The sequence below is a fragment of the Nicotiana sylvestris genome, chromosome 1 (assembly GCF_000393655.2).
Source record: "Nicotiana sylvestris chromosome 1, ASM39365v2, whole genome shotgun sequence".
Lineage (NCBI taxonomy): Eukaryota > Viridiplantae > Streptophyta > Magnoliopsida > Solanales > Solanaceae > Nicotiana > Nicotiana sylvestris.
This window is the reverse complement of record NC_091057.1, coordinates 153,102,386-153,118,849: the sequence shown is the minus strand read 5'-3', so window position 1 is coordinate 153,118,849 and position 16,464 is coordinate 153,102,386. Positions and strand designations below refer to the sequence as shown.

Sequence of the window (16,464 nt, the reverse complement as noted above, 5' to 3'; positions counted from 1 at the left end):
TACGATTCCTGACAAAATCTGTGATGACTTTCTTGGTTACAACTTTGTAAGATCCAACCTCTACCCATTTTGTAAAGTAATCGATGGCCACTAAAATGAACATGTGCCCGTTTGAAGCAGTGGGTTCGATTGGACCAATGATATCCATTCCCCAGGTAGCAAAAATCCAAGGTGCACTTGTTGGATTGAGTTCGTTTGGCGGCCCTCATATCATATCTTCATATATCTGGCATTGGTGGCATTTCTGGACATACCGGATGCATTCTGTTTCCATAGTCATCCAAAAGTATCCATCTTTGAGTATCTTCTTGGCTAGAAGAAAATTGTTCATATGTGGACCGCAGGTTCCAGCATGTAATTCCTTGAGCAATTTGGAAGCTTCTTCGGCGTCAACACACCTTAATAATCCTAGATCAGGTGTTCTCCTATACAAAATTCCTCTACTTTGGAAAAAATGATCGGACAACCTATGCAGTGTGCATTTCTGAGTATGGTTCGCCTGCTCTAGGTATTCTCCTTTAGCTAAATATTCCTTGATGTCGTGGAACCATGGATTTCCGTCCGTTTCTTCATCAACATGAGCACAATAAGCTGGCTGACTATGGATCCTTACTGGAATGGGAAGGATGAAATTCTTATCCGGATGTTGTATCATGGAAGACAAAGTAGCCAGTGCATCTGCGAACTCGTTCTGGACTTTTGGAACATGTTTGAATTCTATTTTCGTGAACCTTTTCATCAGTTCTTGCACATGATACATGTATGGTAGTATCTTGGTGTTTTTCGTAGCCCATTCTCCTTGAACCTGATGTAGCAGAAGATTCGAATCACCAATTACCGACAACTCTTGTATATTCATGTTGATGGCCAAGTTGAGCCCCATGATTCAAGCCTCATTTTCGGTCATATTGTTAGTGCATGAAAACCTAAGCTTTGCGGATAAAGGATAATGTAGACCTATCTCTAACACCAAAACTACTCCAATACCCACTCCTCTGAAATTTGTAGCTCCGTCGAAAAATATTCTCCAACCGTCATAGGGTTCAGCAATGTCCTCTCCTACGAATGACACTTCATCATCAGGAAAATACGTTTTTAGTGGCTCGTATTCTCCTCCTACAGGATTTTTGGCAAGATGACCTGCCAAAGCTTGTCCTTTGACTACTTTTCAAGTTACATAGATGATATCAAACTCGCTCAGCAATATTTGCAAATTGGCCAACTTCCCGATAGGCATAGTCTTCTAAAAGTTGTACTTTAGAAAATTCATCCTTGATATGAGGTATGTGGTATAGGGACAGTAGTAGTGCCTCAATTTCTGAGCTGTCTAGGTCAAAGCACAATAAGTGCGTTCTAGTAGAGAGTATCGTGCTTCATAAAGTGTGAATTTCTTACTCAAGTACTATATGGCTTGCTCCTTTCTTCCTGTCTCATCATGTGTCCCAAAACACAACCAAAGCCCCATCTAATACAGAGAGGTAGAGTAGCAGTAGCCTACCAGGCTCTGGTGGGACTAGGACTGGCGGTGTGGATAAATATTCCTTGATTTTGTCAAAAGCCTTCTGACAATCCTCAGTCCAACTGGTTGCACATCCTTCTTTAGCATTTTGAAAATTTGTTCACATATTACTGTGGACTGTGCTATGAAGCGACTGATGTAATTGAGGCGTCCCGAGAAACTCATTGTTACACCCTGTAAGTTTAACAACCTTGATATATATATATTTGATATGTATTTATTCTGAGTGGAATACTTTTGTAGAAAGTTTGAAAAAAATATAGTTTTATATAGTTATTACTACATCCAAATATGCTTTAAATTATACACATAAGATGAGAACAATTTATGAGATTTTCTTTATTGTAAAGATTTGAATTATTTTTTTCACAGAAAAAGAAGGTTATCTTTTTTTTTATCATTTTAAGAATTAAGTGTACAAAAATTTGTACTCTTTATATGTATATATGTATATATGTATATGGGATATGGGAAAAGGTTACGTCGTTATATACGCACCACCACCTATTCAGCTGGTATATGATGATGATGTTGCCCACAGTGGCTGAAATATGACTCAGACGGCGTTATATATGCGTATATATATATGTATATGGGATATGTAAAAAGGTTACGGCGTTATATACGCACCACCATCTGATCAGCTGGTATATGATGATGATGATGATGCCCACAATGGCTGAAATATGACTCAGATGGTGTATATACGCGTATATATGTATATATATGTATATGGGATATGGGAAAAGGTTACGACGTTATATACGTACCACCACCTGATCAGCTGGTATATGATGATGATGTTGCCCACAATGGCTGAAATATGACTCAGACAGCGTTATATACGCGTATATATGTATATGAGATATGGAAAAAGGTTAAGGTGTTATATACGCACCACCACCTGATCAGCTGGTATATGATGATGATGTTGCCCATGGTGGCTAAAATATGACTCTGACAGTGTTATATACGCATATATATATTTGTATATATATGTATATAGGATATGGGAAAAGGTTACGGTGTTATATACGCACCACCACCTGATCAGCTGGTATACGATGATGATGTTGCCCACAGTGGTTGAAATGATATGATGGGATGCCCTCAAAGTCTTGATGATGATATGTACGTACAGACCTATGCATTACATGCATTTACACGCATATGCATGACGTTATTAATATTTCATAATTTACAAATCTATCCAAATATACAGGTTGATTCCTTTACTCTTTATTTTTTTCCACTTCCTTTATATACTTATTTACATGCCTTACATACTCAGTACATTATTCGTACTGACGTCCTTTTGTTGGGGACATTGCATTCATGCCTGCAGGTATAGATAATCAGTTGACAAGCCCTCATAGTAGACGAGATTGGCATTCAACGAAGGATCCGTAAAACTCCACTTTATTCGGAGTGGAACTGAGTGTGCAAGTTATCATGTCAGAGTTTTCAGACTTATGGGTAGGTCGGTACCCTGTCCTATTTTATGTCAAATAATCTTAGGGGCTTTGTATAGACACTGGTTTATTATGTGTAGTATGTTAGAAGCCTTGACAGCCCATATGTATTCATGTTTTATGGACAATGGTTCATTGATATAACATTTGTCCACTTACAATTTTACATAACGAGTTGTGGCCATGTTGGCTCATGATAATTATAAAAAGGAATGAATGAGTTACATAGTGGTTCGCTTGGGCCACTACGACACCGGGTGCCAGCCATGCCTTCCCAGGTTCAGGGCGTGACAAAGTGGTATCAGAGCGGGTCGTGTCCTAGGGAGTCTACAAAGTCGTGCCTAGTAGAGTCTCACTTATGGGTGTGTTGCATGCCACATTTATAATTGAGAGGCTATAGGGCATTTAGGAAATGTTACCCTTCTTTTGTTTCCACATCGTTCCATAGAGCTTGAGTCGTAAGAAGCCAGTGTGAAGCTTTTGCCAGATTTTGTACGCACTAGAGGTGCAAGTATCACAATAGAGCTTTAAGGCATAATGTTGAAGGGAGGTTATGAAAGAAACAGAAGATACGATGCGATATTGAAAGGTAAGTTAGGTAAAGGTGAAGAAGATACGAGATACTAAAGTAGAAACGGTTATGAATAGTCAAGACTTCAGATAGAAATTGGGTTTTAGTTTAGTTATAGAGGAGACCCTAGTGAAAATTTTGTAAATCCCTAAGAGTTAACATTCGAGGACGAATGTTCTAAAGGGGGGAAGGATGTTACACCCCGTAAGTTTAACAACCTTGATATCATTATATATATATATATATATATATATTTGATATGTATTTATTCTGAGTGGAATATTTTTGTAGAAAGTTTGAAAAAAAATATAATTTTATATAGTTATTACTATATCCAAATACGCTTTAAATTATACACATGAGATGAGAACAATTTATGAGATTTTAGTTATTGTAAAGATTTAAATTATTTTTTTCACAACTAAAGAAGGTTATCTTTTTTTTTTTTTACCATTTTAAGAATTAAGTGTACGAAAATTTGTACTCTTTTTATGAAATTAGGAGAATTAGAAGTTGAGAAAATATATGTAAATATATGTATATGGGATATGGGAAAAGGTTACAGCGTTATATATGCACCACCACCTGATCAGCTGGTGTATGATGATATACCTGATCAGCTGGTGTATGATGATGATGTTGCCCAAAGTGGCTGAAATATGACTCAGACAGCGTTATATACGCGTATATATGTATATGGGATATGGAAAAAGGTTACGACATTATATACGACCACCACCTGATCAGCCGGTGTATGATGATGATGTTGCCCACAGTGGTTGAAATATGACTCTGACGGCGTTATATACACGTATATATGTATATATATGTATATGGGATATGGGAAAAGGTTACGGTGTTATATATACACCACCACCTGATCAGCTGGTATATGATGATAATGTTTCCCACAGTGGCTGAAATATGACTCCGACGGCATTATATGTATGTATGATGAAATATGTATGTATGTATATGGGATATGGGAAAAGGTTACGGTATTATATACACACCACCACCTGATCAGCTAGTATACGATGATGATGTTGCCCAAAATGGCTGAAATGATAGGATAAGATGCCCTCAGAGGCTTGATGATGATATGTACGTACAGACCTATGCATTACATGACATTTACACGTATATGCATGATATTATAAATATTTCATAATTTACAGATCTATCCAGATATACAGGTTGATTCCTTTACTCCATGTTTTTTTCCACGTCCTTTATATACTTGTCACACCTCCTTTTGGCGCGCCCACCCCGAGGGATAAACGCACAAGGGAGTTTTTCCAATTTAAGTGACAATATTCGAAATAGGATTTGTTTATTTATTTCAGAGTCGCCACTTGGGATAGGTTTGGCTTTTGGTGTCCCAAGTCACCGGTTTATCTTGAATCCCAATTCGAGGAAAATATTCGACTTTCCAAATGAAGTCTGCGAACCAGAAATTCTAAGTAAGGAATTCTATTAACCCGAGGGAAGGTGTTAGGCACCCCCGGATCCCGTTGTTCTAGCACAGTCGCTTAAATTGTTGTAATGGCTAAAATATCTAATTTTAATATATGTTCAAAACTATAGTGCAATTTTAATTATTTACCGCTTTATTATTATTTTTTAAAGGAATTGCAACGTCGTGAAAACGCGTCTCGAACTACATCGCAATCAATGCACCCGTAGTTGTTGACACATTTCGACTCCGTTAAGATTTGGATTTGGGTCACAAAAATGTGCACCCGAGTTTAGGGATATAATATTATTAAATACGCACCTAAAGATACTAACGCGTTATTATTTTGGGAAGGCCGCAAAATTCGCTAAACGGCATGTCCCAAAATCTAAGCATTTAAAATAACCATCTATTGAGGGCCCCGCAATTTATGCATTTATTTTGGCGAGGCTCGTCTCATTTTATTAAAGAGCAATCTAAAGTGTCTACATTTTTTGCTATTTTGAGTTTGTCTCTAAAAATAAAATAATCCTAGTTAATTACGTGCTTGATAAGACTATCACTTATTCATCGGATTAAAGCAAACGTAACGGGAAAACTGTAATCAAACTTGCGTAAAAGGAAATTATTTCATGTCTTATTTTATAAGTCAACTTCGAAAGCTGAAATTACGAAATGCGTACAAAATTGTCAAGGTATTAAAAACTAACCATTCTCCAAATTAATTTAAATTAACATTCCTAAAATTGGTTTAAACTGTTGGAATTAAAGGTTAAGAAATGTTATGGATTCAAATATTGACCTATATGCTGCCTAACGGAATCAAACACTGCCTATTTAAAATCTGCCTCAAATACCTAAGAAAGCTAAAGATGAAATATGGCAATTAATCCCTTAACCGATTTGTTCATTCTATAAATTACACGTTTAACTACATGGAATCTGTGGCTGGCGACTATAAACTATAGTTTGAAAACCAAACAGTTCCTGTTAAATACAAGACTACGTTATGCATTCCAGTTGAGATATAAAACTAGACTATATAAATACACATATCTTATTAAACTATAAATACATCAGTAATTCATCAAAACACCCTAGCATTTCATTTTTTACTCTCACATCTCACAGCCACATCAGTATTGATTCGAAAGTGTACCTGGTATTGAAATAAAAGAAAAGGAAGGTGAGAGATCAGCAGGGCAGTAATAGATGCAGCAGCAACAACAACAACAACCCAGAACAGATTAGAACCAGCAGAAATCCAGGAATAAAACCAATGGAACAGTTTTAACCAACAGCAAATTCAGGACCACAAGTTGCAATTTCAGAAGTACCAAACAGCAACACAGATACACTAGAAAACCAGGAATAAAACCAGAAATACCACCAGCAATCACATGCAGAAACAGAATACATTCAGCAATGCGATAGAACAGTAGATTTTTTGGTTTTCAAACACTCAAAGAAAAGAAGCTTGAAGCTTCACTGACACAGTAGCAAACTGGCACTGATTTTTAACAGTGGAATACTTTTCAGTTTTGTTTTATCTCTCAACCCTCTCTTTTAACTTTCTCCAATTACTGAACTTTTAGATGTTTAAAATTTAGCATTCAACTCTAAAATTACTGAATTCTGATGATAAAATCCAGCAAGTTTTTAACTTGAACTATGAATGTTTTCTCTTTCTTCAAAGTTCAGTTTTCATTCACTCTTCTTCTTAGTTCTCTTCCTGCAATTCTCACTCTCTCCCCCCTCTAAAATCAGTCCCCAACACCCTTTTTATACAAATCTGCCCTTCCTTTCAACTTACTGCCCGACCCTTTTTCTTATTCAAATCAGAATTTTCCCACTATAATTCCACTAAAGAAAGCTTTTCCTTAAATTCAGCCCCCCCACTCCCTTTGGTTCCCCATTAGTGTATTAATTAATACCCCACTAATAAAGCACTAACACTAAAATATAAACCTAACTATTTCATTCCCAAATTAGCCCTAAAACCGCCTTAATATTACTGCCCCTAATACAATTATTCAACTGTATTAAAACTTTTAATTCTGAAATCTGTTCAAGCTACCAAAAATTTAAAAACTAAATCTGACTAACAGCTATAACCAAACTTATTGACAGCTAAATGACTAAGGTCGAATCCTAATTGAAACAAACTGAACTGAATTTAAATCAACACACATAACTCAACAGAATCATTTAAACTGAAATTGAAACATTGAATCAATATGCACATGAATGCAGGTAACATGAATGCAGGTTCATTGTCCGCCTATTGACAATGCCCTGAAGCTGTGTCTACAGATCAAGCATACACAACAAACATTTGACGAACTTAATGATTTAACAAACAAGAACGAATTAATCGGCGAAAACTAATTAACCGATTACCTACAACAAATGATAACAATCAATATGAAAATAGATAATCAGGCAATTTCAATCGGCATTGACAGGAACAGGGGTTTATAATAAAATAACTAATCGACGAACTTAGTCGAATCGGTTACACACATTGTAACTCATAACAATTACAACAAACAGAAGCAATGCCAGAATTGGACCAAATAAAAAGGTCTAGTGGAGATGAGAAGATGAATTGAAAAAGCATGGGAAATCAATAAAACTAAACTACATAGATACATAGATAGAAAAATCATAAATACAGAATAAAGGAAAAAGAAAAATACTCAGAACCTCAGAACTATACGGACCCAGGCTCAAACTCGGATTTGGACATTTTGAGGTCGAACAGACCTTAGTCGAAGTGTTCTCAACTAAAAACACTTCGATTAAGGTCGATTAAACCCCAAATCCTCACTTAATTTGGACAGATTCCATGATTTGGAATTTCTAGGGTTCTATTTTTTATCGATTTAGGGTTCGAACGTTTCTAGGCAGATTTGAAGGGAACCAGTGGTGGTTTAGTGGTGAGGGAGGTCTGGGGGTCACCTGGTATGAATTTGGAACGGATCGGGGTAGGTTCATGTTTGGCTCGAATCTTCAAACGAAGATTCGAGGAGTTCTAGGAAGATTCGAAGCCAACGGGTACTGGATCTGTAATAAGGGTGGTCATATGGCTTAGGGGTGTCAATTTGGTAATCATCGGAACAAGTGAGGTCTCAGACGGACTCTTTGATTGAAGATTCGAGACATTGGGTATGGATTCGAGGGAAACTAATTCCAGATCTGGAAAGAGGATGTCATGGGGAAACTATGGTGTAATTTTAGGGTCGTTTAGACCACCGGAACCGCCGTGAGGCGATTTCCGGTGGGTGGTCAACGATGGTAAAAGGCGAAGGGTCATCTGGTCTCTAAAGCATAGAGACGATGAAAGAGGTGGGGTGTTTTGGCTTGGGGGGTGGGTTAAAGAATTGGGGCTTATATACAAAGGGGGGAATGGATCCTGGCCGTTGGATTAGGGGAGATTGATGGCCAGGATCTCTTCACTTAAGGGAACGGTGCCATTTTGTTTAAAGAGGGGGGTTTGGGTCGGTCTCAGATGGGAGTGGTTCGGGTCATAAGGTAAGGCCTGGGAGCCATTAGATCAAAAGAAATGAACGGTCCCAATCAAATATAACCATACGGCGTCGTTTGGTTTAATGAAAGAATTGAACTGGACCGTCATATCTATTTGATCAACGGTCCAGATGGAAAGTGTCAATATGGCGTCGTTTTCAATTATGCAGGGGCTAAACTGGATTGGACGGGGTCTTTTGAATGTTTGGGCCTGATTTTTGGTCTAAATTTTGGCCCAGATCTGATTTGCCTTATATTTTCAACTCTGTTCATTTTCTTCTTTTAATTAACAACTTAACAAAAATTCTAAAAATAAAAATGTAAAACCAAAATTAAACTACAAAAACTCTCAACAACAATTATCACAAAAGTTAAAAAAATAAAATCACACGATGGCACACTTTAAATGCATATTTTTCTTCTTTTAAAAACAAAATTATGGTTTAATTAATTCCTAATCGCACAATCAAATCCTAAATATGCATGCAACATATATATATTGTTTTATATATATATATATATATATATTTTAATTAATTAAAACAGGATAAATATTCACAGACAAAAACACCAATAATTATCCAAAAATGCCACGTAAATCCTAAAAATTGCACACCAAGAGAATTTTGTTTTATTTTTGATTTCTTTTGGAGTAGTTTTCGTGAAGCAAAAAATCACGTGCTCACAGCTGCCCCTCTTTGTCCGAAAACATGAAGGGTTTTCGTGCAAAGATAAAGTGAGCGGATACGAGTGATTTTTTGCCCGTTGGAATACTCCGTGTGAAGCATTTTTTGAAAAAGATTTAACCGAACCTTTGCTTCAAAGGTTTCCTACATATCCCTGGCTAGAAGGGAATCAGGTTAATGTAGTTCGGGAAATTTTTGGCAGCTGGGACTACCATGGAACTGCAATTTTGTTGTTACTGCTGCTGCATGCTATTACTACTGCTTGTCGATCTCCTTATTACACCGTGCCAAAAGAAAACAAGAAGTTAGACTAAACTAGGAATTGAAAAATCTTATCTATCTTCCACTTGCTCTGGTTGCTTTTGCTTTCTTGTCGGCTTGTGTTTCCTCTGATGCCTTTCTTTCGAAAACTGCTGGGGATGACACTGGCCTTTTGCTTTTCTGAACACAAGTTTTATTATTTTGCTCTGTCTGCTGGGGACACTGCTTCCTACATTAAAGCTTGTTATGCTGAGGATTTTTGTTGTACCCCTCCTCATTACTGACTTCTGTTTGATCTTGACATGTATTCCTCTATTCTGTAGGCGGGGACGCTCCTGACACCAACTTGACTTCTGAAAGATGACACAACCTCCATTCTCCAGGCGGGCTCCTGACTTCTCCAATCTTTTAAATGTAACACCTCCATTCGCCAGGCGGGCTCCTAACTTCTCCAATCTTCTAAATGTAACACCTCCATTCTCCAGGCGGGCTCCTGACTTCAACAACTTAAATGTAATACCTCCATTCTCCAGGCGGGCTCCTGACTTCAACAACTTAAATGTAACACCTCCGTTCTCCAGGCGGGCTCCTGACTTCAACAACTTAAAATATAACAACCTCCGTTCTACAGGCGGGCTCCTGACTTCAACAATTTCTTCCAAAATAATTCAGCCTCCATTCTCCAGGCGGGCTCCTGACTTCAACAACTTCTTAAAAATAACACCTCCATTCTCCAGGCAGGCTCCTGACTTCAAGAACAACCCAAAAATAATTCAGCCTCCATTCTCCAGGCGGGCTCCTGACTTCAACAATTTCTTCAAAATAATTCAGCCTCCATTCTCCAGGCGGGCTCCTGACTTCAACAACTTCTTAAAAATAACACCTCCATTATCCAGGCGGGCTCCTGACTTCAACAACAACCAAAAAATAATTCAGCCTCCATTCTCCAGCGGGCTCCTGACTTCAACAACAACCCAAAAATAATTCAGCCTCCATTCTCCAGGCGGGCTCCTGACTTCAACAATTTCTTCAAAATAATTCAGCCTCCATTCTCCAGGCGGGCTCCTGACTTCAAAAACTTCTTAAAAATAACACCTTCATTCTCCAGGCGGGCTCCTGACTTCAACAACAACCCAAAAATAATTCAGCCTCCATTCTCAAGGCGGGCTCCTGACTTCAACAATTTCTTCAAAATAATTCAGCCTCCATTCTCCAGGCGGGCTCCTAACTTCAACAACTTCTTAAAAATAACACCTCCATTCTCTAGGCGGGCTCCTGACTTCAACAACAACCAAAAAATAATTCAGCCTCCATTCTCCAGGTGGGCTCCTGACTTCAACAACAACCCAAAAATAATTCAGCCTCCATTCTCCAGGCGGGCTCCTGACTTCAACAATTTCTTCAAAATAATTCAGCCTCCATTCTCCAGGCGGGCTCCTGACTTCAACAACTTCTTAAAAATAATACATCCATTCTCCAGGCGGGCTCCTGACTTCAACAACAACCCAAAAATAATTCAGCCTCCATTCTCCAAGTGGGCTCCTAACTTCAACAACTGCTTCTTTCAAAACTGGTGTTTTATTCCTCTGAAGACTGCTGGGGATAACACCGATATTTATTTCACCAATATGTCATTTTCCTTCTTCAAAGACTATTTCCTTTAAAGCTGGTGCTTTCACTTCCCTGGAACCTACCGGGAATAACACTCCTGGGGAATTATCTTCCTCTTTTTAACAATGGTGGGGATGATATTGATCCAAAGGTCATAACTTTGGGTTATCTTGCTTCTTCCAAGATTGCTTTTCTTTTAAAACCTGTATCTCCCTTCTTGCATACTGCTGGGGATTTTATTTCCTTTAAAACTTGTGTTATCTTCTCTCTTTCCCAAATGGCTATCTGCTTTCAAGAAAATTTTCGTAATGAGAGAAAATTTTCTGCCCCGGTTTGATAATCTTTTTTGTGACCCTATCTTCCTGCTGTCAATAATATTTCCTTTTCCTGCTTAAAATCAAAGAGAAATTTGTTAGTTTAAAATGTGATGAGTGGTCGTGCCACTTCTGCTGGGGATGGTTTTCCCTTATTCCTTTCCCTGCTTTGCTACAAAACTTGTTGGGGATGATATTATTTGCTGAGGATGATACTCCTGCTGGGGATGGTTTTTCTTTTCTCTTCCTTCCCCGCTCTGTGTTATCCGACCATTGCGGAACTTGGTCGAGAATCTGTCAGAGTTATTCATGTATCTCGCAAATCTGCTAGGGATCCTCATAACCTTTTAACTATTGCTATTCTGTTTTTCTCCAACTTCCCCTGGAAATTTGGTCCTCTTGGGATCTAGACCCATTCATCATTTGGTCTTGCGACCAACTTCTTTTTGCTTTGTCGCCTTATCTTTGGCCTGTCCTATTCGCATTTTTGCTTTGTACCATTTTGGAAATTGGTAGTAAGCTCTGAAGATCCTTTTCAAAAACAAACTGCTGGGGATGTAAAGTCTTTAAACCAAGAAATGAAAAAGTGATGATTTCAAAAAATAAAAAAAGAAGAAGTCTTTCTGAACAAATGCTGGGGAAAAAAGAAAGAAAAGAACTTATCTGAGATATAACTGATCCCAACGATCATGTCGTGCATTCCAGATTGATCAACCCAGTTTATTTGTATCAATCAATCTTTCGGATAAACTCACTTTGCTGGGGATAAACAGGCACTCAACTCTTTGCCAAATGTGGATCCTTTCCGCCAATCTTGTCTTATCGCCTCATAGTGCCCTTCGAGGGGTTTTCACTAATAAGACTCTCTCATTTCTCTCAACTCCCGTCGCCTCATGGTGCATGTGAAGTTTTTCACCAATAAGACTCTCTCATTTTATTTTATTTCTCGGATGGGGATTGGAGTGTTGTCGATATGACGCTCTTTGCTGGGGATTCTTTCGGTTATCAATTCATTTCAAGTTTATGATCCTCTTCTCTGCTGGGGATTGGAGTGTTATGCATGACTTGGCACTTCTCGAATACTGATCGGGACGTCTTTTTGAACATCAATATGGGTTTTCGTGTCTGGCTGAAAGGAAAAGGGGTATCAAAAAGTTCAAAATAATTTTGATGGGTAAAACAGTACAACTCTTGGAATCAAACTTTCTTTCCAAAATTATAAACATAAACTTCTGCCCCAGTTTTTCTTGCTTGGGGATTTTTGTTTTTTTGTTACACTATGACCGAGCCGTGAGGCGCCTACATATCCTTCTTTGAGGAATCAGGTCAAACGTAGTTCCCAATTCCTTTGTTTTTCTTGTGACTTTTCTTTTGTCTTTATTATCATTATTATTTTATTTTTTTCCATTTTCATTACTGATTCCAAAAGAGGGGTATGAAAGAATAAATAAGGCTCAAAAGGGGAAGCAAAGGATAAAGTGTTGGATAGAAGAAAGAATTGCCTCCGTCATTTCATTCTTCGATAAATGCCAACCACAAACAAACAACAATTACAATCAAAAGAAATCATACATAATATCTCTTAACTGCATCAGAATTGATAGTTGTGTCGATGCATTTCCCGTCGATATCTGTTAAACATAAAGCGCTATTGGACAATATCTGGTTATGATGAATGGTCCTTGCCAATTCGGGGCGAACTTGCCTTTTGCTTCGGCCTGATATGGCAGGATTCATTTCAACACCTGCTGCCCCACCTCAAATTTTCTGGGGCGCACCTTCTTGTTGTAGGCTCTTGCCATTCTCTTTTGATATAACTGGCCATGACACATAGCCGCCAATCTCTTTTCATCAATCAAGTTCAACTGCTCCAAACGGGTTTTGACCCACTCGTCATCATCAATCTCAGCCTCAACGACAATCCGAAGGGATGGAATTTCAACTTCTGTCGGTATTACTGCTTCAGTTCCATATACCAACAAATAAGGGGTTGCACCTACTGAAGTCCGGACAGTGGTGCGATAACCCAACAATGCAAATGGTAATTTTTCATGCCATTGTCTGGATCCTTCTACCATCTTCCTCAGTATCTTCTTGATGTTCTTGTTGGCTGCTTCAACTGCTCCATTCGCCTTGGGACGATATGGGGTGGAATTGCGATGTGCAATCTTAAACTGTTGGCATACCTCTTTCATCAAATTGTTGTTAAGATTAGCACCATTATCCGTGATGATCACTTTTGGGACCCCAAATCTACAGATGATATGTGAGTGAACAAAATCCACCACTGCCTTCTTGGTTACCGACTTGAAAGTTTTAGCTTCAACCTACTTGGTAAAATAGTCGATGGCCACCAGAATGAACCCATGACCGTTGGTAGCTGCTGGCTCAATAGGTCCAATGACATCCATGACCCAGGCAACAAATGTCCATGGCGCTGACATTGTATACAATTCTGTCGGCGGAGAATGAATCAAATCTCCGTGTATCTGACATTGATGGCATTTCCGCACGAAACTGATATAATCACACTCCATAGTGAGCCAATAATACCCTGCTCGAACTTCTTTGCCAATACATATCCGCTCATATGTGGCCCACAAACTCCAGCATGTACCTCTGTCATAACTGTCGTGGCTTGACTGGAATCTATACATCTCAGCAATCCCAAATCTGGGGTTCTTTTGTACAACACTCCTCCACTGAGGAAGAATTCATTTGACAATCGCCGAATGGCTCTTTTTTTATCTACGGTGGCCTGCTCCAGGTATATCCCCATCCTGAGATACTCCTTGACGTCATAAAACCATGGCTCTCCATCTACTTCTTCCTCTACCATGTTTCAATAAGCATGTTGATCACGAACTTGGATGTACAACAGGTCAACATGAATTTTGTCTGGGTGGTGCAACATCGATGCTAAAGTGGCCAATGCATCGGCAACCTCATTGTGAACTCTCGGGATGTGTCTGAACTCCACTGATCGAAATAACTTGCTCAGATCGTGCAAACATTGTCGATATGGTATGAGTTTCAAATCCCGTGTTTCCCACTCACCCTGAATCTGATGCACCAGGAGGTCCATGTCTCCCAAGACCAAAACGTCCTGGACATCCATGTCTGCAGCTAGTCGTAGACCCAAAATGCATGCCTCATACTCAGCCATGTTGTTGGTACAATAGAAACGCAGCTGAGCTATAATAGGATAATGATGTCCTGTTTCAGAAATAAGTATCGTTCCTATTCTGACTCCCTTCGCGTTTACGGCTCCATCAAAGAAAAGCTTCCAACCTGGTTCCTCAGGTAATTCCAACTCATCTACATGCATTACTTCCTCGTCAGGAAAATACGTCCTCAACGACTCGTATTCTTCATCAACAGGATTCTCAGCCAAGTGATCGGCCAGCGCTTGGGCTTTCATGGCCGTCTTTGTCACATAGACAATGTCAAACTCCATGAGTAATATTTTCCATTTTGCTAACCTCCCTGTGGGCATAGGCTTTTGGAAAATATACTTTAATGGATCCAAGCGGGAAATGAGATAAGTAGTATGTGAGGACAAATAATGCTTCAATTTCTGGGCCACCCAAGTTAGGGCGCAACATGTCTTCTCGATTTGAGTGTACTTGACCTCATATACTGTAAACTTCTTGCTGAGATAATAGATGGCTTGCTCCTTCCTTCCTGTAATGTTGTGTTGCCCCACCATGTAGCCAAACGAATTCTCCAGGACCATTAGATAAAGGATTAATGGTCTCCCTGATTCAGGTGGAATCAACACAGGTGGATTTGATAAATATCTTTTGATCTGGTCAAATGCCTCCTGACATTCTGCCGTCCATTCTATCGCATCATCCTTCTTCAGTAGCCGAAAAATGGGTTCACAGGTTGCCGTGAGTTGAGCAATAAATCTGCTGATGTAATTCAACCTTCCAACAGACTCATTACTTCTGTCTTGTTCTTCGGCGGTGGCAAATCTTGGATAGATTTGATCTTTGACAGGTCTAACTCAATACCTTGCCGACTGACGATGAATCCCAACAACTTTCCAGATGGAACTCCAAATGCACATGTGGCCGGGTTGAGCTTAATATCATACCTTCGAAGTCTTTGAAAAAACTTCCTTAGGTCTGCTACGTGGTCTTCCTGATGCTTGGATTTTATGATCACATCGTCCACGTATACCTCAATTTCTTTGTGGATCATGTCATGAAACACAGTGGTCATCGCTCTCATGTACATTGCCCCAACATTTTTCAAACCAAATGGCATTACCCGGTAGCAATAAGTTACCCATGGCGTAATGAATGCCATCTTTTCCGCTTCTTCTTCATCCATCAGAATCTGATGATACCCAGCATAGCAATCTACAAAAGATCTGATCTCACGTCCGGCACAATTGTTGATCAAGATATGGATGTTGGGTAAAGGAAAGTTGTCCTTTGGGCTTGCCCTGTTCAGATTGCGGTAATCGACACACACCCTGATCTTCCCATCTTTCTTCGGCACCGGCACCATATTAGCCAACCAATCAGGATATCGAGTGACACGAATAACCTTTGCTTGCAGCTGCTTGGTTACTTCTTCTTTAATCTTCACACTCATATCCGTTTTGAACTTCCTCAATTTCTGCTTGACGGGAGGGCATGCCGGGTCGGTAGGTAATTTATGAACTACTAAATCCGTGTTTAACCCTGGAATGTCATCATATGACCATGCAAAAACATCTTTGAACTCAATAAGTGTTTTGATCAATTCTTCCCTAATATTTGGTGCAATGTGGATGCTTATTTTAGTTTCCCTGATATCGACCGCATCCCCTAAATTGATGGCTTCTGTGTCATTTAAGTTGGGCCTGGATTTTTCTACAAACTGGCTTAGCTCTCTGTTTATTTCTTCGAAGGCTTCATCCTCATCGTATTCCGATTCATTATCATAATCGACCTCTTGTATGGTTAGTTCGGAATCAGATTGATCTTTTAGACTAGGTTGAAAATCTGTTGTGCATGCCATGTCGTTAAGACTAGTATGAAAAGAACTGTTTAG

The 16,464-nt window shown here is 39.0% G+C and overlaps 1 protein-coding gene across 1 annotated transcript; it reads right to left on the bottom strand.

Annotated features, from left to right (window-relative positions):
* Positions 1-205: 205 nt before the first annotated feature.
* On the bottom strand, positions 206-883 carry LOC138876316 (uncharacterized). The gene has a single exon (XM_070155232.1). It carries the CDS (start codon positions 881-883, stop codon positions 206-208), a length of 678 nt encoding a protein of 225 aa, XP_070011333.1.
* Between the last annotated feature and the right edge of the window lie 15,581 nt (positions 884-16,464).

What these genes read in the sequence shown, in the direction of transcription:
- LOC138876316 (XM_070155232.1), bottom strand. Translation starts at nt 883, where the DNA reads ATGGGGCTCAACTTGGCCATCAACATGAATATACAAGAGTTGTCGGTA.